Source organism: Sinohyriopsis cumingii, unplaced genomic scaffold, assembly GCF_028554795.1.
Source record: "Sinohyriopsis cumingii isolate HCF-2022 unplaced genomic scaffold, ASM2855479v2 utg000160l, whole genome shotgun sequence".
Lineage (NCBI taxonomy): Eukaryota > Metazoa > Mollusca > Bivalvia > Unionida > Unionidae > Sinohyriopsis > Sinohyriopsis cumingii.
The window spans coordinates 7,644,579-7,665,753 of NW_028315873.1; the positions used below are offsets into that span (position 1 = coordinate 7,644,579).

The window sequence follows — 21,175 nt, forward strand, 5'->3', positions numbered from 1 at the left end:
AGGTGCCTTGCAAAGCGCTCAGTACTAAGAGATTAGTGTTAGGACTGGTCGGCCCTGTGTCAGGATAATGTGACTGGGTTGGACATCATGCTACATGTCTGCGGCATGATGCTCCAGTGCTAGATATCACTATAAAATGCAACACTGCAAACAATTGTAACGATATGACTGAAATTATTTTTCAATCTATGTTACAAATCTAAATACAAAGACACTCATAGACATTCACACACACTGATGGGATAAAATCATTCCGTTTCAAAATTACCCGTTTGAAACCGGATACCTGTGTTTACATATGTAAACCTTCCTATGCCAAATATATAGCACTCCTATTCATATTTGCTAGATCGTGTTTTTGCGCGCTCTGGTGATTTTAGTGTCGCATTTCGATTGGCTACGTATTCGGTTACATATAATGGCATGTTTTCTGTGCATTGTAACTTCCTTATATCATATTTAATTTTATATTTTGAGTGTGTGACGCATATCGATCACCTGGTCGGGATAAATTATTGGGACTAGTAATTTGTTTCGGTTCTGATCTTATGTGTTCTATGCAGAACACCTAAACCATTCGTTCGTTGTAATTTCAAGAAAATTTGTAGAAACTAATATATACTTTTTCCTAACAAATTGGCGATTGTATTCCATGAAAATTTGGCCGCTCATGTTCGTTGGGTTTCGTTCGAAAGCAACTTTGATCTGATATGCACTGAATTGCAACAAATGTGATCAAGGCAAGTAAGACTGAGAATAAACGCGGAACACTACGCAGCATTGTCTATTCTATATTCACTGAACATACTAAGTGTAGATCACATATATAATAAACACTGTCGTGTCATTATGAGAGTGTTCGACTCTGACTATTTAAAGATGGCGTTGGTTGTGGAAAGCTAGTCGAAGAGACCAATCATTCTAGCAACTCTAAGAGTGTTTTCAGAAACTATAATATTGAACATCTGATAAAGCTAACTACTCTTGCTTTCAATGATGATAATATTAAATGTGTGATGAATCTACTGCCTTCAGAGTGTGTTCAAGTAGGTTAATATTGGAAGCTGTTTTAAACATCTAATTTGAGAGAAAGTTTCAGAGTGGTTCACTTTGGATCTTTGATCAAGCTACAACTGTGTTAATCTATTACTTTGAGAGTGTTTTGAGAGATTAATACTGTATGTTTGATTAATGTACTACTTTGAGAGTGTTTTGAGAGAGAGAGAGAGATTAAAACTGTACGTTTGATTAATGTACTACATTGAAAGTGTTTTGAGAGAGATTAATACTGTATGTTTGATTATTGTACTACTTTAAGAGTGTATTCAGAACAGTTAAGACTGTTTGATCAATGTACTACTTTGAGAATGATTGGATAGGAGATTAATACTGTTTGTTTGATTAATGTACTACTTTGAGAGGGTTAAGAGAGAGAATAATATTGTATGTTTGATTAATGTACTACTTTGAAACTGTATTCAGAGAAATTAAGACTGTTTGATTAATGTACTACTTTGAGAGTGTTTTTAGAGCGATTAATACAGTATGTTTGATTAATGTATTACTTTGAGGGTGTTTTGAGAGAGAGATTAATACAGTATGTTTGATTAATGTACTACGTTGTGTGTGTTTTGAGAGAGATTAATACTGTATGTTTGATTAATGTATAACTTTGAGAGTGTTTGGATAGGAGATTAATACTGTTTGTTTGACTAATGTACTACTTTGAGAGGGTTAAGAGAGAGATTAATACTGTATGTTTGATTAATGTACTACTTTGAGAGTGTATTCAGAGAAATTAAGACTGTTTGATTAATCTACTACTTTGAGAGTGTTTTGAGAGAGATTAATAATGTATGTTTGATTAAGTCTACTTTGAAAGTGTTTTGAGAGAACGATTAATACTGTATGTTTGATTAATGTACTACTTTGCGAATGTTTTGAGACAGAGATTAATACTGTATGTTTGATTAATGTACTACTTTGAGAGTGTTTGGATAGAGATTAATACTGTTTATTTGATTAATGTACTACTTTGAGAGTTTTTTCAGGGCGAATAATACTATGATAATGTATTATTTTGAGAGTGGTTTGAGAGAGATTAGTACCGTATGTTTGATTAGTGTCCTACTTTGAGAGTGTTTTCAGAGAGCGATTGATACTGTATGTTTGATTAATGTACTACTTGGAGAGTGTTTTGAGATAGAGATTAATACTGTATGTCTGATTAATGTATTACTTTGAGTGTGTTTTGAGAGAGAGATTAATGCTGTATGTTTGATTAATGTACTACTTTGAGAGTGTTTTGAGCGATGTTAATACTGTATTTTGATTATTGTACTACGTTGAGAGTGTTTTTAGAGAGATTAATGATGTATGTTTGATTATTGTACTTCGTTGAGAGTGTTTTGAGAGAGATTAATACTTTATGTTTGATTAATGTACTACTTTTATATCATATCACGGTGTTCTGCTGTTTGGCGTTTTGTCAACTTTCTAGCAATACCGGAAGTCACATAATTGTCTGTCAGATTCACTTACGAAGTTCAATTTAGTCATTATCACAACTCTAGACGCAAAGTTTCATGTATATGCTTCTGGCATTATTTTATTTTAAATAAGCTTTAACAATTCGAGTCATATCGCTAATATGTTTCCAGTACGGCAGTTTAGTGTGATTTCTAGCAATGGGGCATCAAGCTGCAGACATGTGACATTATGTCCCACCCAGTCACATATCCTGGTACCGGTTCTGATCCTGAGAGCCAAGTGCCATATTTTATGGCTTTGGGGATGAACCGTCTGGAGCTTTAACCCGCAACCTCCCGCATCCGAGGCGGAAGTTCTAACCACTTAGGTCACCGGAGCGGTCATCCCAAAGTTGGCTGAATTTATGATACTATTATCCCCATCTATTACAACATACGATTACTCAATACAGTTACTCAACATACATATCACTGAATGATATTAAAGCAATAGTGTTGTTATTTTCAATAATCTTCATTAAGAATCTGAAATATATTTACGTCTCTAAATCACATAGCGTTTGCACCATACCACGAAAAGCCGTTTATTTTCGATTACATACCAGAATTTAAAAATCCCATCTGCATTCGTTGCAAAATATTAATGCACCCTGCGAAAACAGTCGTCGAGTTTAATTAGACATTTATATAGACTCTCTCCATCCGCTACCTTTTATGGTAGATTATCCTTATTTATACAGTAAAGACTACCATCATTCAAAGAATATGAAATTTAGAACAGAGCAAGAACTATTTCAAACTGTACGAAACGTGTATCAAGACATTGTCATTACATGAATTCAGATTGGTCCTTCTAAACCACTTTTAATACAATCTATTCTTTCCTAGGGTATATCTTAATTGCTAGCGATTGCGGGTTGGCGATGTGAATTGGGGGTGGGCACTCTTATTGTATAAACACACCGATTACTCATGTACCTTTTGTATCTAATGGTCATCTTTGCTCAATAACTGTTACCCGAACAAGTTCGTTCCTGTTGAAAAACAGTCGAGATATTTTTTGTCTCACTTGTTATTAAAGAAAAATTGGTGAACGTGATCTGGACGGATACAACGCCATTATGGAAACAATCCATGAATGACTTGAAAACTGGAGGTTTTATCAACTTTCAGACGTTTGCCTGGGCCATTGATCCTAAATTGGCCTCTAGCTGGTAGTGGTCCTCTGCATGGTTCCAACAGCCAATTTCTACATGGCTTTTAACAAAATTATATATCAGTTAATAAGAGTGTTTGGTAAGACCAATTTGAAACAGACATTCATCTACAAGTTGTACAAGTGGAACGATATTAGTATTGATGTTAGCACATCTGCCAGTTGATCCAAAAGTGAGTTGGTAAATTCCGCAGCTTCATTACCGCTCTTAGAATCCATTACTTATATTCGATGATAAAGCTTAAACACAAATCACATAGATGGTTAAGTATCCGTCCTGATTAATATTGAGTACGTAGAACTGAATTTCGTCTCCAGCAACTAACGATGATGATATTGCAGCTTTGTTAATATGTAACTGATGTGAATTGCAAACGAAAATCATGATGAGGATCAAGTAATTTGTTATTGAAGTTGTGAAAATCCATTCTTGAAAGTGCCAATATGGTCGAGAACTACATCTTGTGCATCTGCGTTAGTATTTCCTCCAACGTTTGGAGGCCACCTTATGGCATACGGTTAAGAACCATAATTATTAGATGTGTATTTGATAAACATCATAGCTGGTCCAGCTGATATCGCGTAATCATTGCTGTACCTAGTAAGTTCAACAATAGTCATGGCAAGATCTACGTTGTCAAGAATTGACAAAATTTCCCTTCCTTGTATGGTATAAGGTATGGAATAATGTACACTGTTGGACAACGCCATGATACCATTGTTCATTCACGCGTATCGGACACATTCGTAGGTCTGTTAGGCAGTTGCCAAACAACCAGACATGCCTCCCGACTATAAATCGACCCAACAACACTTAAATACTTTAAACAAACAGCACACCATCCGATCTTCTAAATTCCTGTACGTGCCCTTAACAGTCCTCATATCTGGACAGATTACATGCTACAGGCACGTATGATATTACCACAATCAATGATGCAGTCCAATGAAGAATGTCAGTATTCACCAGCAAAAACTCTAAAATGTATATAAATGAACATCAGCACACACTCAGTTCTATCACTGCAAATGAATTGCAGCAATAGCGGGTACACTTTGGAATGTCGTTTTTGAGAACAGAGTTTGCTTAGCCAAAGAATGAGCAACTTTTAGGGCCTAAAGGGACTCGATATCATATTGCTCCTGAGACAGAATTATCTCAATGACGCACATCAACAAAACGCATTATGCTGTCAGTAGCAGTTATAAATGGAATTCTGAAAACATGGGCATAGGCACGAGAGGTAGAGCCTTCCAAAGTTATATGCATTTGCGTTTTCACAATTTGTGGAATCATGTGATTTAATATCAATAAGGCATGCACCACCTATCTTTCATGTCATAACAATTGTGTATCCAGATTGGAATGTTGTAGATCTTGGGTGTGAAACATTGTTGATACAACTGTACTTTAGAGATCGACCATGTATTTAATATCATGACAGTGTTCATGTATGTATGAAACCCATGACAGTTGTTAAAGCGCGCACACTCGTCATGCGACATATGAAGGATCAGGACTCGGTGACGTTGTTCGTGTATTTTTCAAAGGCGCAAAGATGCTCACTGTATTATCATCGTGTTCTGCATCAATTGCACAACAAGTTACAATGCGAGTTCTTGACAGTATCAAAAACATTGCTGTGGATCGGATGAAAAAGGCTCAATCACTTCGAGGTCGACGAAAACGATTAGTCACTCAAGTACCAACAAAAGCGACTAATTTACCATTAACATAAATTTGACGGCTTCATTTGGTAAAATAATTAATAAAACTGCTCAACAACGACTTTTAGATGCAATGATTGCATACCTGTTAATGGTATGTGGATTATGGTTGAAAACGTGAGATGAGTAGAGTGACGATGGCAGTTTTGCCGGTAACTTCTCTGCGTCACTACATGACTCTACTTGGGCCATTTTACGTTGATGTATTATTAGTATTAATACTACGCTGGCTGGATAACATATCTGGCCTGCCTGCTAAAAGTTCAAAAGTCATGGGAGATGACGGCAGTGATGTATATAGAATTAAAATGACAAAACCATCATAAGCACACTACTGCGGAACTTGTCAGTCCAATGAGGTATTTCATAAAGCACTCATACAGCACTGGTTGATTTGGGCTTTGTGTGACATATCATGAATTACTCACTGGTATAAGGCTGTCGTGACGGAACTTGTCAATTCATTGTGGTATTTCATACAGTACTCATACAGCACTGGTTGATGCGGGCTTTAAGGGATATTTCATGAAGTACTCATTTGTATAAGGTTATCGTGACGCAACTTGTCAATTCAATGGGGTATTCCATACAGTACTCATTCAGCACTGGCTGATGCGGGCTTTAAGGGATATTTCATAAAGTACTCATTTGTATAAGGCTATTGTGATGGAACTTGTCAATTCAGTGGAATATATCAGGCAGTACTCACTGATGTAAGGTTTATTTAACTAACAGTACAATTCAATATATTTCATACAACTCTCTCCTCTTTGTGTATTTCAATAAATTATATAAATTAAATCAGTTAATGTCGATAGTGTACTTTCCTGACAATTTTCATTTAAAAGTTTAGATAGTTAATGTAAATCGTCTGTTTCTACAATACTTGGTTTTGCACCTCTCTGTTGCATGACGAAAGATAGATTCGTACAAGTGTAGGAGTCCTGAATGACTAAAAGTGACAATTCATTGTGATATTTCATTATTTCATGCATCACACATTGACGTGAGCAATATTTCTTTCCTATCTTCTAAATGTGTGTTTTGATGTCATAACGTTTTAAATTGTACTTTATGCAAAGCGTTTGTATTTTAATTAAAATACTCATTTTGTTCAAACATCGACACACGCATGACACACGCAGATAGTTAGCAGTGATGTACGATATATATATATATATATATATATATATATATATATATATATATATATATATATATATATATATATTACAATGTTGCTAAGTTCATCATTGAATAAGGCTTTCGTTCATTATTGTATGTTTATTTCTATATCGAAATGTCGATGAAAATCAGAAGATTGGAACTGATTCTAGAATCAATTAAAAATAATTAATCAGCAGAAGCTATATCGTTCCTTAGTAGAAGTGTCTTCACTCTGATTTTAAATCTGATTCATGTTTAAAGTCATGCTGTCGATACCAAAAGAGGAATACACCGTCCAGAAAAGATAGTATCAAACTGAATTAATGATCATCCGTTTGGTTTGTTGCGACAATACGCGTAGATAGAACATGAAACAGACCCAAAGAACCTAAGTGACAAGTTATTATATGTTCTAATATAATTGGATTTTATCATTCATTAATGTAATTGTTTTTAATTGCTGTATTCGACAAATAGTGCGCTCTTACAATTATCTGCTTTGTTTTATATCTCTTCATGTTTATCTGTTTTAGGAAGCAAAGACTCAACGACAATAAGCACTGATGAACTTACAAGAACAAATATTGAACGTTGCGAATAAAAATATACTTGATAACCAAAACGTCTCAACGAAAAGTGAAATAATTGATTGAGCTGCACAGATCTATTCGATCATTTCATTGTATTACACCAATCGCCTCATATACTTGATAATCAGGCCATGGCAAGAAGACGTATTCGATCAGTATTGTTGATAATATATGTCATTATAACAGCCATCGAAGCCATTGTAACTTGTACTGAGGACAAAACATCTTATCTCTGCAAAAATATAGCCAACACGAGCGATTTCCCACATTCCTTGCCTTCGAATATACGTAAAGTAATCTTGAAAGGAACATATGAATTGAAGAGACATTTCCCCACTGCACCTTTCAGCAAACAAACATGGGCAAATGTATCAGAGCTTTCAATAATTGAATTTCCAGCTGTGACGTTTATTCCGGCAGGTTCTCTTGACGGCTTAGAACATTTAGAGTTTCTTTCCATATCGTCATGTTACCACCTCAGATACCTGGATCCCGACATATTTCGTTATATGCCTGACCTTCATGCACTGCACTTGGACGAGAACCCTTATCTTAAAATATCTAACGTGGAAGCGGCTTTGACTGGCAAACTGAGTAAGCTCAAATATCTATCTTTAATTGCAATCCAAGCTAAAACGGAATCTGGTATGCTCGGAACTAACTTTTCTAAGGCTCTTGTAGGCAAAAATCTTACATATTTAGATATAAGTCGTGCCAACATAATCTTTATATCCCCCTGAAGTATGGTACGACACAATTCCGACCGTAAGATATCTCAATGTTTCTTATTCTTCATTCGTTATACTAGGGTTCAGATTGCGTGCATCTGTATCAAAGTATAATCTTGAACTTTTAGATATTAGTGGATGTCGTTCTGTGACAAAAGACGTTATTAGAAAACGGGACTTTACACGTACATGTGATTTACCTGAAAATATAACATATTTGCTTGGTAAGAATATAGTAGAAGTAGGTACCGATGTCAGGGCTAACTTTGCAATCAATCTGACAAAGTGTGAAACGAACAAATTACTATTGTTAGATTTAAGCAATAAAAGCTTAAGAAGTTTAAATATAACGGTTTCAGTGGCATCTAATTTCAATGCAGTCCAGATGTTGGACCTAAATAGTAACGATATGGAATACATATCGCAATCTTTTTTAAGCGGCTTTCCTTCACTAAAGATACTTGACTTGTCCAAAAACCAGTTCCATATGATGCAAAATATGGACGAGTTTGTGCATATATTGTCTCGAAACAACGAGCTTGAGATAGTATTCTTGCGTAGCAACTATCTTAGTGTAGTACCGGCAAACATGTTTTCATCTAATTTCAAGCTACGCATTCTTGATTTGAGTGACAATGATCTCACATCTTTGAATAGCGAGTGGCACAACATGCAGTATTTAACGCTGATTGACTTAAGAAACAACCAGCTGGAAAATTTACCTATACCATTCGTAGAACAAGTAGAGAACATATTTCGGCATCAAGTCACGGCTAACAAACAGAATACCAGCATAATGAACATGTTGCTCAGTCAGTTTCTTGATAAGTACATTTTAGCAGAGAGGTACAGATATGGTTACAATGCAGAAAAAACGGAACAAATCACAGAACGATCGGCAATTGTTCCACCATATTTGACAATCAACCTTTCTGAGAACCCTCTCTTGTGTGATTGTGATACACTGGATTTTTTACAGTGGATTATGACTACAAATATCAGCATTACTAACAGAACAACATTGCTATGCAAATATGGCAATCATAAAATTGTATTGAATTTCAAAAGTTTCGAAACTGTCAAACAAACTTGCAGACTCCCAATTATTATCGGTACTGTAATTGCATCATTCGTGGCAATTATTTTATGTATGTCCACATTCTTTATTTTACGTCGTTGTAGGCGCCGAATGACACGAAAAGACGAAAGCATAACAAAACTGAAAAGAAAACTTCTAAAGAAAAACAAAAAATTCAAATATGTTGTCTTTATGCCATATTGCAGTAAAGACTATGATATCGTAGAGCAAACCATCCGGCCCTCCTTAAATAGTTATCTAATGGAAAGGCTTAACACCGACAAGGATCTTGTGTGCACTGGAGCTGATTCATTTGTTCCTGGCATGCGTATCATAGATGAGATACATCGATGTATTGACGAAAGTCTAGTAGTAGTCCCTGTAATCACACCAGCATTTCTCCAGTCCCAATGGAGCCAGGAAGAATGTGCTGTGGCTATTAAGAAACACAGAAAAGTTGTGATTTTAATGGAACAGCATACCGACACATCTATGGCAATTACGACTATCAAGGATCTGATCGCGCAGTACGGAAGAGCCACCTGGTCCAATACTGAAAGTCATTTTGTTATTTCTCCCTCTTGGAATATAATTTGCCAGGGAGTATTTAATATAGCTGCCGATACTCTTCGTAATTATAAAAAACAAAATATTCACGGGTCTAATTATTCCCTTCCATTATTTGAAGAAAGCGCGTAGTGCAATTAATTCCGTATTTTCCCCGTACCCAACTATATTTTGCACAATAACAATAATCTTTATGGTACGCAGTATTCTTTGTATCATAAAAGGATGGAGCTTAGCACGTAAAAGCAACCTTCACAGATTTTACTAAACATGACGGTTTCGCTTTTCCTGTTACTTATTTTAGGATTATTGTGTCTTATTTTTATGCAACGATTTTCCAAAGTGCTGCATCCAAGTATCGAATAAAATTTGTTGACAAGAAAGGTTACAAGTTCTATGTCATATTAGTTTATCTAATAATCGAACACGACAGCTGTTTTTTCCCACATTTTATCAACTTCTTATCTGTGTGGGGATAGCTAAAAATTATTATTAAATGTACAGACCGTACAGTGTACAAAAAATAACAACTCGCTAAGCAATAAATGCTGCAGTAAAAGATTCCCAGATTTAACCTCCGTATCGTCTACCTTGAATGATATTAGAAGGATGCCAAATTCAACCTCATTATCGTCTACCTTGAATGACATTAGAAGGATGCCAAATTCAACCTCATTATCGTCTATCTTCAATGCTATTAGAAACATGCGAACTTTAACTTCTGTATCGTCTATTTTCAGTGCTATTATAAGCATGCCGAATTTAACCTCTGCATCGTGTATTTTCCATATTAGAAGCATGCCAAATTCAACATCGTATTATCTATCTTAAATGCTAATATACACATGGCAAATTATCCTCTGTATAGACCATTTTCAATGATATTAGAAGCATGCCAAATTTAACATCTGTATCGTCTATTTCCAGTGCTTTTAGAAGGACGCCAAATTTAACCCCTGTATCGTATATTTTTTGTGCTGTTAGAATCATGTCGAATTTATCCTCTGTATCTTCTGTTTCATTTTATTAGAAGCCTCCGTATTGTATATCTTAAATGCTATTATAAACATGCCAAATTAACCTCTCTATCATGCATTTTCAGTGCTATTAGAAGAATGCCAAATTTAATCTCTGTATCGACCATTTTGAATGATATTAGAATGATGTCAAATTTACCTTCTGTATCGTCTATTTTCAATGCTATTGGAAGGATACCAAAACTAACATCGGCATCATCTTTTTTCAATATTGTGAGATGGATGCCAACATTAATATCGGTATCGTCTCTTTTCAATTATATTAGATGGATGACGAATTTAACATTTGCTTCATCTCTTTCAATGCTAATGGAAGGATGCCAATTAATAATCGCACTAGTTTTATAAACAATGTTCTTTCTATCAAAGGCTGAAATAGCTCAGGCTTAGATTATTTTAATAATGTTTAATTGTAGAACATTAAAATAAACAGTAATTTCAGTAGTGTTATAACAATGCGTTTCTGAGATAAAGTCCTATTTTGTATTAGGACGACAGTATGATTTTTACATCCCAGATTCCGCAGATTTTTAGTCTAAACAAAATACGAAAACAACTTTGTTGAGGCAACAAATTTGATTTCATTATCGATTATCGAACTCGAGGTGCAGTGAAGAAAATCATCATCGTGGTCAAACATAATAGTTTTGGCCCAGAAACAATCCTCTTTCCTAAGACTAATGCGATTTCTCGAGATAGATTACGACATGTTTACCACATCTATTTTGACATTCATGCAAAATTTACTGTAATAACCAATCTAAAAAAATCCACCTAGGTAAAGTCAACATCAGACTTTTTATATCCTAACACGAATGTGTTAATGCAATCAGAACACTATTTATTATTATCTAAACTACACAGGCCAGATGTTGTGATAACATTAGTCTCAAGATGAAGACAATAAGATTTTATTGTCATCATCTCAACATAACCAGAAAATCCCTCTTGTTCAGCCATATAATTGTCGAATCCTATCACCTTGCGTACTACATTTCTTTTGGTTCCTTTTCTTGTTTTGTTAACTTCATTAATCGCCAATTTTATGGGGTACATTTTACTTCGCAATCTGAAATACTCAAGGATATGAACAACATTTGTTTCATCTTTAAATTTTCATATTACTTTTTTGTTATTGTCACAGTGAACTCCGCTTATTTTAATAATCTGAAAAATCAAATAATTCTTGGCTTCGTAAAACTATTGATAAATTTCATCAGATTCTATCTTATACTTTAGCGAATCAGTGTCTCTACATCAGGCCACTTAACCTTCATAAAATCGTAGTGGAACCAGTAAATTAACTACCTGGATATCTCAAGTACTTCCATACTGACTTATTCAGCTTCAGACATGTCTTTCTTTTATGAACGGCTACTGGAGTTCATTAAATATTTTCATATTTTCATACTAACACAATCATCAGATGCCACGTAGTTTATTAAGACGTCAGCAATCTGAACATCGATTCGCTTTCTGATATTTTGCAAAGTCTTGCCGAAGACACTGTTGTTGTTCACGAGCTTGAAAATTTATTTTTAATTCTCTTTTAGCAACTAATTTTCCATTAGTGATAATCACCGATGTTTTTACTGTCCAACTTCCATACTGACATAAACTGGCTTGTTCACCTTCAAGTTTGTCTTTCTTTTATAAATGGCTACTGGATTTCATTAAATATTTGTATGCTAACAAATCCATCAGATGCAATAGGTTTATTACGACGTTGACGACCTCAATATTGACACGCTTTCCGATATTTTCCAAATTTTTGTCAAACTCACTGTTGTTCATGAGTTTGAAGAAAAAATTAATTATATTTTAGCAATTACTTTTCAACTAGTGTTAATGTCGATATTTCTTTCATCCAACATGACTGATTAAGTTTTAGCACAAGATGAACTTTTCGTACTACCAGACCATGATCAAGTGCCTGTTTCAGAGTTTTGTAATGCAAAACGCCACATGTTAAGCAGATTAGAAACTAGTTTATGAACAACCGATTTACACTGCGAATAATTTTGTTGTGTTTCTGATAATAAACTGTAGTCGATTAGATTTCGGACAAAATGAATAATCATTACGCTTACCATGAATCTCACGAGGATAGTCAAGATCGACTTCAACAAAATAACTAGCATCAGGATGCTCGCATCCCGCTGTTAAAAATGATATCAGTGTCATAAAAAAGACTGTTTTCACTGGTCCATCTGAAACAACCATATTATTGTCATTGAGATAGGTTATAAAGCTTGATGTTGATGTACTAACATTGGAGGGCAAATACTTATTGTTGGCGCTAGCACATAACTGTGTTATGATACTTATTCCGCCTCTGAGTCCCCGATCGATGAAACAGAACATATCTAGGTCTGTTATCAGCTCCAATTTTATCTAGGTCTGTTATCAGCTCCAATTTTATTTTATTCACGCAGATTATTGCTATTGAGATAGGATAAAAACTTCATGGCGATATATTATCATAGAAGGGCAAATACTTATTGTTGGCGCTAGCACATAATTGTGTTATGACACTTATTCCGCATTTGATTCCCTGCTCGATGAATCAGAACATATCTAGGTCTGTTAACAGCTCCAGTTTTATTTTGCTATGTGTCGGAAATGCGTCCCAGCTTAATTCTGGTGCAGAACAGTACCAAGCTAGGTCAAGTACGCAGTTATCAGCGCTGACTTCTCTGAAATTGTTAAATATATATACAAGCAAGAACACATATGTGATAAGATACAAGTAATGATAATCACCGACGTTTTAACTGTCCAACGAGTCCCATATCGATTAAGCATAATCATAATCATCATCACTAACGCTTTCAAGTTTTAACCGAAAATAAAACTTATCTTTGTCAGGAAAGCTTGTTTCATCAAATCTAACCCAATTGTTAGGGTATTCGGGGGGGGGGGGGAGAGATTTCATTTCATGTCAGTAAGCTTGACTGGTCACCAAAATGTTCTGTCAAATTATCTAACCTTCCTAAGCATTTTATAAGCTCATCCAAAAATGCTGCCATAAACTGCAAACTATCAATAAGTCTTAACTTGCTGAGGGTCACTGACATTTACTTTATAGTGCTATCAGGAATATTTTATTTGATCGTTGTTGTCAATTTTCAGACGGTTTATTATATCATTGTTGAAAAACGCCTAAAAATATGATAATCATAACCACTAAAATTTTGAAAGTCAACAAGAACAAAATCTGTTGCGGTATATTTTAAATTATATTTGTCATGTGATTGACCGCGACAATTATGACAGCAATCTTTTACATGATCTTGAGAGGTAAGCGTCTGCTTACAAATATGACATATTTCACTGCTGCAAAATCAATTTCCAATTTTGTTGTGAGCGGTTCCATCGCTGATATCTTGGCTAGTAACATCAGGATGTAATCAAGCTCACTCATTATTCTGAAGCCTAACAGCAGGATCCGCTCCACGATACCTTTTTATTGATTTTGATAAACATTTATCAACAGCAAAGACAACTTCATAATCTACTCCACAAGGAATATGTCTTTATTTTTTCTTGTCTTGGATTTAGTAGGGTTAGATTCTGCTTCTAGCACTAGAAGCAAAATAGACTCAAAATCTGCGTAAATAACAAAAGGCACTTTTATCTTGCGTCTGTCATTTTTAAATTGTAATATCTTTTCATCTCCGCCAGGCATAGATATCCGCTGTACGTCAGAGCAATACTCGAGATGTCGCTCAAGAACTTGCTGAGACTTACAGCCATGCAAGCATCTGATACAGAAATATTTCTCTTCTTTATGTTTGTTATACTGACCTCCGACGAACCCGTTAAATATTTTTATCCACGCGTAATGAGTTTTAATAACACAATACATTTATTGTCGTTTGTGCTGCTCAATCGCTGATATATGTTGAATATATTTATTGTGATTCATCATCCATTGTTGATAACAGGAGATTATTTTATTTTTCAAATTTTTTACTTTCATTCTCAGCAACTGGAGTTAAAGATTAGGTTGTTAACATGAGACATATAATTCGATACTCGATAAGGATGATCTCGTGCTTGAAATAGCGGTGATAATATAGCCCACTGAATTCAAATCTTTCCCAATTAAAATTTTACGAGATTTTGATGCGATATAAGGATTAACAAATGCCTCGAGTTGTTCTTGTTGGAATACTTGAATAACTGAATAAATATTTAGCTCAGAAAATGGAACACGAAACTGTACTATAATATTTTGTTCTCTGTTTGAGGCAAGCTCAGATTTTACAGTTGACAGAAGTAGGTGATATAGGTTTGTGGCAAAGACATTTCCCTGGTTTATTATCAAATCTTCAGCAGTAATCGAACCCAGCAAATGCAGTTGCAAATATTATTAGATTGAATGCTCCCTATCCGCATCAAACCCCATTTTCCTATATCTACAGAAATATTAAAACAAACAAGTTGTTGCAGATATAAATAAATATGGTTACTTGAACGTGATGATTCTAATACTAATCAGGTTTGTTACAGATCCCCTAGATTTGTTTATGAAGTGTTTCATGATTTGAATCTTAGTGGCTTACTTGTAGGTCATAGAAACGGAACTAAAACTGATAATTTAATTGAGAATATTGATCTTGCAAGCCAGAGAATGCTAGATGAGGTTGTGCTGGAAATGTTGACAATTTTAAAATCTTAGACCTGTTGTTGCATTTAACTCTGTCACAGGCAAAGAAATACCATTGCCATCAATAAATCCAGAGTCAAAACGCCTTCACATTTGCCTAACATCAAAAAATCTCGATGCAGATGGTGCTACCAAATCTGCTGTACCAAAAATAAGTGGAGAACAATCTTTCGATACGAAGCAATCGCTATTTAAAATATTCGCCAAATCATTGTCTGACAACAATTGACGTATCAACCTCAAATTTGTTTAGCAATATCAACTTTTTCTCGTTCTAATTTGAAATGAGCTATAACGTTGAAGTTGCCGCGAAACAAGTTTCTTATAATTGATAACGATTCACCACATTATCCTAATAATCAACACAAAATTTAATTGCTAGCAGTTTATTTACAGATCAATTTTCAGAAAGTTGATATATCTTCCCTTGTCAAATAGTAATAGGCCCACTTCATGACATTATCTATGTCACATCTCGCAATCTGTTTTGAAAATATTTCTCAAGTTCTGTTACCTCTGAATCTGTCAGTAACACATTAAATGCCGGGTTAGGATCATATTTAACGACAAAATTCACATATTTTTCTTCTCCATTGCTCATAAATATTTTAGCTCTGAGGATGCTTCTCAATTCACCTGAGATTTTATTACAGTAATTAGATAAAAGTCTTATGAATAAAATCCTTCTGGTTCCCAAAGTTTTACTCTGATCTTGATCGTAATACCGAAGAGAAAACCCACTCAAGTGTGAATTATTCTTGCTGTCGCACTTGTACAAAATAGGGGCGTGGCACAGAAACCCCTTTTAAAGGCTAGTATTTCTATATACGATCAGTCACATTCCTTTATAAATATGTTAGTGTTAATCCCCAATGAAAACGCAAAAAATATGTCGCAATAGATCATGGACTTCTATAAACTAAATGTAGACTGTTCTATTGATTCAGCCTGATGTAACGTTGCTTATGCGCGCAAAAAATGATTGCTTACACATGCATATATTTGGCTCAGATGCAGTAGTGTTCAAGTCACCGCGAGACGTTAAATCGATTTTTAGATAACATTAAAAACATTTATTAGAGGGATAAGTTAATTTAGTATAATGTTTATTCTTCCAGATCAAAATAAATTATGTTTCGAGGAAAAAGCACAAATGCACATATGCTGTCGTAAAGAAAACAGGGCAACCAACCTATTTAAAATCGTTTTTTTATAGTTTTTTTTTTTTTTTTAAACTACGAGCAAAGCATCCACTTACAGGCATACAGGCGGCCCATGCATAGTTTGTTATTTGTAACGACAGCAGATCAGGCAGCAGATGGCTTAAGGCTAGACTTTGGCAGCTTGGGCGTTATTAAAATCGATGAACCCGAACTTAACAAGATGTCTTCCGATTGGTATCATCGTTTTTGCGACACAAAGAATTTAGCCGAGTCTGAACTAAAAAGATCGACACAATTCAAACGCAAAATTGGCGACAGTGCATTATGCCGAGTTAATAAATTCCAGGCAAGCGAAAAGTATTCTATTTGTATGTTACTCTGCAAAGATGATCAAACAAGCATAGAATTTATACCACAGTGAGCAAAAGCGGACGCTGATTGACAAGTTTAACCACCCAATGAAGACGGCACATGGGGCGGCACATACGGTAACATTTGATTTAAAGCCAATACACAGGTCTTTATGATTTCAATAAAACTTAGTAGATTGGGTTTGGCACATAATTAGTGCAATGGGAGGCATGGCTCAACTATATTCATTCCACGTATGCTTGCATGGTGAAAATATAGACTCTGCTCAAGTGGTATATCATATTACGGTACATCGGGGTCTACGTGCTTCGCCTACGTATGACTTGAAAGGAATACAACGGACACTGAAGAGAAAGTCTTTGTGAGCGATGTGCGGTTTATTTATTACTTCGATCAGACTTTAGACCCGCTCAGCTGTTACGTTAAGCTATGATAGGTAGTTACTCATTTCAATTAGACATTGTATGTATTCATGGTTCGTACGCTATACAAAAGACGGTCTGGCTTCTGCACTCTTGATCAAGTGTACGGCGTAGACACTAATTACCGTGTACGTTATACTGCAGCGAAACTGGCTATTGGCTGCTCGGTCCACCTGTCATTTCAGGACAAAATTAAAGAACCTGATCAGCTAGTAGATCATGCGACATTCGGTCTGGATTTACGCTACTCAAAGATGATGACGCCTAATATGCATGTCAACACCCTATTCATTCGAAATCAAGTCATTGAGAAGACACGGAGTTTAAATATAGGTGTATAAAAGCAATTATCCAGGTGTCACATATCAGGAAGACGAAGAACTAACACATATTGTTAAGTTTTATTTATTCGGCAAACAAACTGGTGTATTTGCTGAGCTAACCACCCCTTTCTTGACATGTGTGTGATACAAGCTGGCTATGATGGTATGACTCTAATACAAAACTAATAGTAATAGATACATCAAGTATGAATTTATAATAATTTATAATAATAACGGACACGACAAGGTGGTAATATCAATGTAAGATGTTCTTTACATTAATCAGTTCGAACTGAGTTTGTACTCATTAATTATAATAAACTTTGGAATCGATAAAGTATCCGACCGTTGGTTGGTTGGTTAAATAAAGTTCAATCATATTGGACTTAAATAAAGGCCAATCAAGTCGAGCTTGAGGGAACGATGGTTACAGATTATACAGAATTACACGTGCCCGCAATACTGTAAAAGGAGAACGGTAGGCAATGCGTAATCAGCCATATTGTTTCATGAAAGGCAATCTTAAATAAATATAATTGCAGCTTTCATCTTTGTCTCAATGATCACTTGTGTGTGTTTTCCAAGAGGGTCCTTTAAATACAGATTGTGAAATGTTCTTGATTTGGAAACTTGATGAACTGTTCCTGCCTCTTTGCACAGTTTTACTGACCATATATATCGGAAAATAATAATAATAATAATAATAATAATAATAATAATAATAATAATAATAATAATAATAATAATAATAATGATAATAAGCATTATTGTTATTATTATTATTATTATTATTATTATTATTATTATCAGGACCGGATTAATGCCTTTGGGAACCCTGGGAACTGCCTATATATGGGCCCATAGCTATCCTGCCTTGTCCATAGATATGGTTACAGTACTATAAACAACACTCCCTGTGAAATCAGACAATAATATACGGGACCCTTTGATCCTCGGGGGCCCTGCCTGTGAAATCAGACGATACTCTACGGGGCCCATTAATCATCAGGGGCCCTATGCACGTTGCCCACTTTGCCCTGAGGATTATACGGCCCTGATTATTATTATTAAGAAAACTTGAATCTCAATAGAATGTCGAATTTGAATTGGTAAACTCAAAAGAATGAAGCCTCATGTACTCTATGAAGCCAATTACAAAATAATATGAACTGTTCTCAGTGATATGCTAGACTTTATAGAGAGTAATGTAATAATGTAGCAACATAGTAACGTAGTAATTGATATGGATTGTGTAATCTATGGATGACATATCAAGTGTCCCATGAACAATTGAACAATAGTTAATGCAACGTAGTGTGATGATCCTCTTTCAACATACGTGTGCCACAAAATATTGCTCCGCATCTTGCCTTTCAGCTATACGCTATACCATCATTTGAAAAAGACGCTGGCAAATCAAAATCTCTCGATTGTGAACAAACTAGAAAATTGCAAAGTAACAAATGTTTGCTTTGAATACGGTTTGTTTTATAATACCTTACCTTCCAGTCACCATAGAAAAAGTTCATTTATAAGAGATTTGAGATATAGGTACTTTAATGAAAGATTAAGCATGTTATTTCATTTTTTTATTCAGTTTAATACCTTTTAAAACGGTATGATTGTTTGACTAGATATTTTTTCTAAGTTGTATCATTTGAATTTAACTATTAAATAGTAATTACAAAAATTGATTTTTCCAACGGATGATTGAAAAAGATCAATGTTCACTATGAGATGCTTTTTAATATGATTCTCAAAGCAGTTTGGTGGACGAAAAAGTAAAATATTTTTTATACTGGCCTGGAAATGAAATCATGCCACAGGTAGGTTTTCATCAGATGTTTTTCGTGACTGTTTTAGGCAACATCTGACAATTCGTGGTGTGTATAATGGATTAGGATGGCACTGTCAACAATAGAAATCCTAGTGTGTTTATGTTGGACTGGGTTCAGTTGTATAGTGGATTAGGATGGCACTATCAACATTATTGTATAGTGAATTCAATCTATAACCCATCAGTTGAGAGAGATGCCTCTATGCAGTATAACGTAAATCTAATCGTGGTCTCATCCTAACGAGATGGCCTTATAGCTAATAAAGGCGGTAAATGTTCCGAATGCGACATGGAAAGTGCACACAGGCCAAATGGTAGTACATTCAAGGAAGACTTCCGATGAGACGTAGAAAGTATACACAGATCACATGAAAGTTTACATAAGGAAGAGCACTGATGAAGCACAGAAAGTTCACACAGGTCAAAGCTTAGTATCTACAAGGAAGTTTTCCAACGAGACTTAGAAAGTCCACACAGCTCAGATTTTGGTATCTACAAGGAAGACTTCCGGATAGCACAATGACGTTTCCCTGCACCTGCTGAAGGATACATTTTATATTCAGAATTAATTCTTTCAGCTACCTTGTTAGTCTAGTTTTGGGTACGCGTCAACTGAATGGAATCGAGGGTGTTTGTACAATGACTTTTTCGGATAAATACTGTCGTGCATTTGTTGCTAATTTGTTTGAATCTGCGCACGAGAGATAGTCCACGAGTACTTTGAAAGGCAAGTACATCATTATGCAAGAACTGATATTGCCAATGTCATGGTTTCTTCTATATAGAATGAAACGAAGAGAGTTTGTTAAAATGTATTTATTATGCTTCTTTGTGTCACTGTAATAAAATGTCGATTAATATGAAGTAGTATTGAACAAGTAGGACTTATTCATCTGTTATGTAAAATAATAATGGTCGCTTTCTAAAGAATAATACCTTTATTAATACCTCGATCATATCTGAAAAATTACCACTTATTTCAGGTAAGAATGTAGAAGATAAAATTTCATAAGTTGCTGCAAGATCTGTAAGCAGAACAAACAAAACTAGGCACAAATAAAATGTGAAGCAAACTTTGAGGTCTATCAAAATAATAAAATACTTGGGAATAATTTCGCCACACTTCTAAAGGATTCGGCTTCAGATTGTCTTCTTCTCTCTCCCATTCTAATGCAATATTTCGTACCCAAAAGCCCCATGTGACTGAAGGATACCAAACACTAGAACTCAAACTTCAGCTTTAAACCTGACCATTTAGTCCCACCCCAATCCAATGAATATTTGCGTTAAATGATATTTTGTTTTTGCATCAATGGGGAAACAAAATATATTTTTTTCTCCGATGTAAGCATGCTAATAAAGGTATAATAGGATGAACGAATAACAGAGTCTTACATTTACTGAATGTTGTCAACTAATTAGGTCGCATTTCAATGAAATGGCTTCCATCTTTTGATAGAGTGTTCTCTTGTCTTTTGCTTATATTATATTACGATTTTTAAACATAAATTAATAAATCGCACAGTGAACTCAGTCTTTAACTCGTCAAGAGTGGCCATGTTACGTTATTTCAAATGCCCACTTAACACACCATTTTGTATTATCTGACCAATTTCGTCAGCTTAGAGGAGGAGTCAAAGTGTTATATCAATTTAAAAACATGTTTCTTGATGTCACCAGGAAGGAATTGTAGATTAACTGAAATGGCTTACAGCTATATATATATATATATATATATATATATATATATATATATATATATATATATATATATATATATCGCTGC

General features: G+C 34.9%; 1 protein-coding gene and 1 long non-coding RNA gene across 2 annotated transcripts in view; both read left to right on the forward strand.

The window, feature by feature from the left end:
- The first annotated feature begins 482 nt into the window (after positions 1-482).
- LOC149774723 (uncharacterized) overlaps positions 483-21,175 on the forward strand; it is a 73,704-nt gene continuing 53,011 nt past the window's right edge. The window contains exon 1 of the long non-coding RNA XR_016416723.1: positions 483-740. This is a non-coding gene — a long non-coding RNA (uncharacterized LOC149774723). The remainder of the gene's footprint in view (positions 741-21,175) is intronic.
- On the forward strand, positions 7,933-9,822 carry LOC149774724 (toll-like receptor 10). Its single transcript, XM_089944941.1, has one exon. The coding sequence runs from the start codon at positions 8,304-8,306 to the stop codon at positions 9,693-9,695; it is 1,392 nt and encodes a 463-aa protein (XP_089801067.1). The 5' UTR covers positions 7,933-8,303; the 3' UTR covers positions 9,696-9,822.

Bases quoted from the DNA above. Each gene is read 5' to 3' on its own strand.
- LOC149774724 (XM_089944941.1), top strand. From the start codon at position 8,304: ATGTTGGACCTAAATAGTAACGATATGGAATACATATCGCAATCTTTT.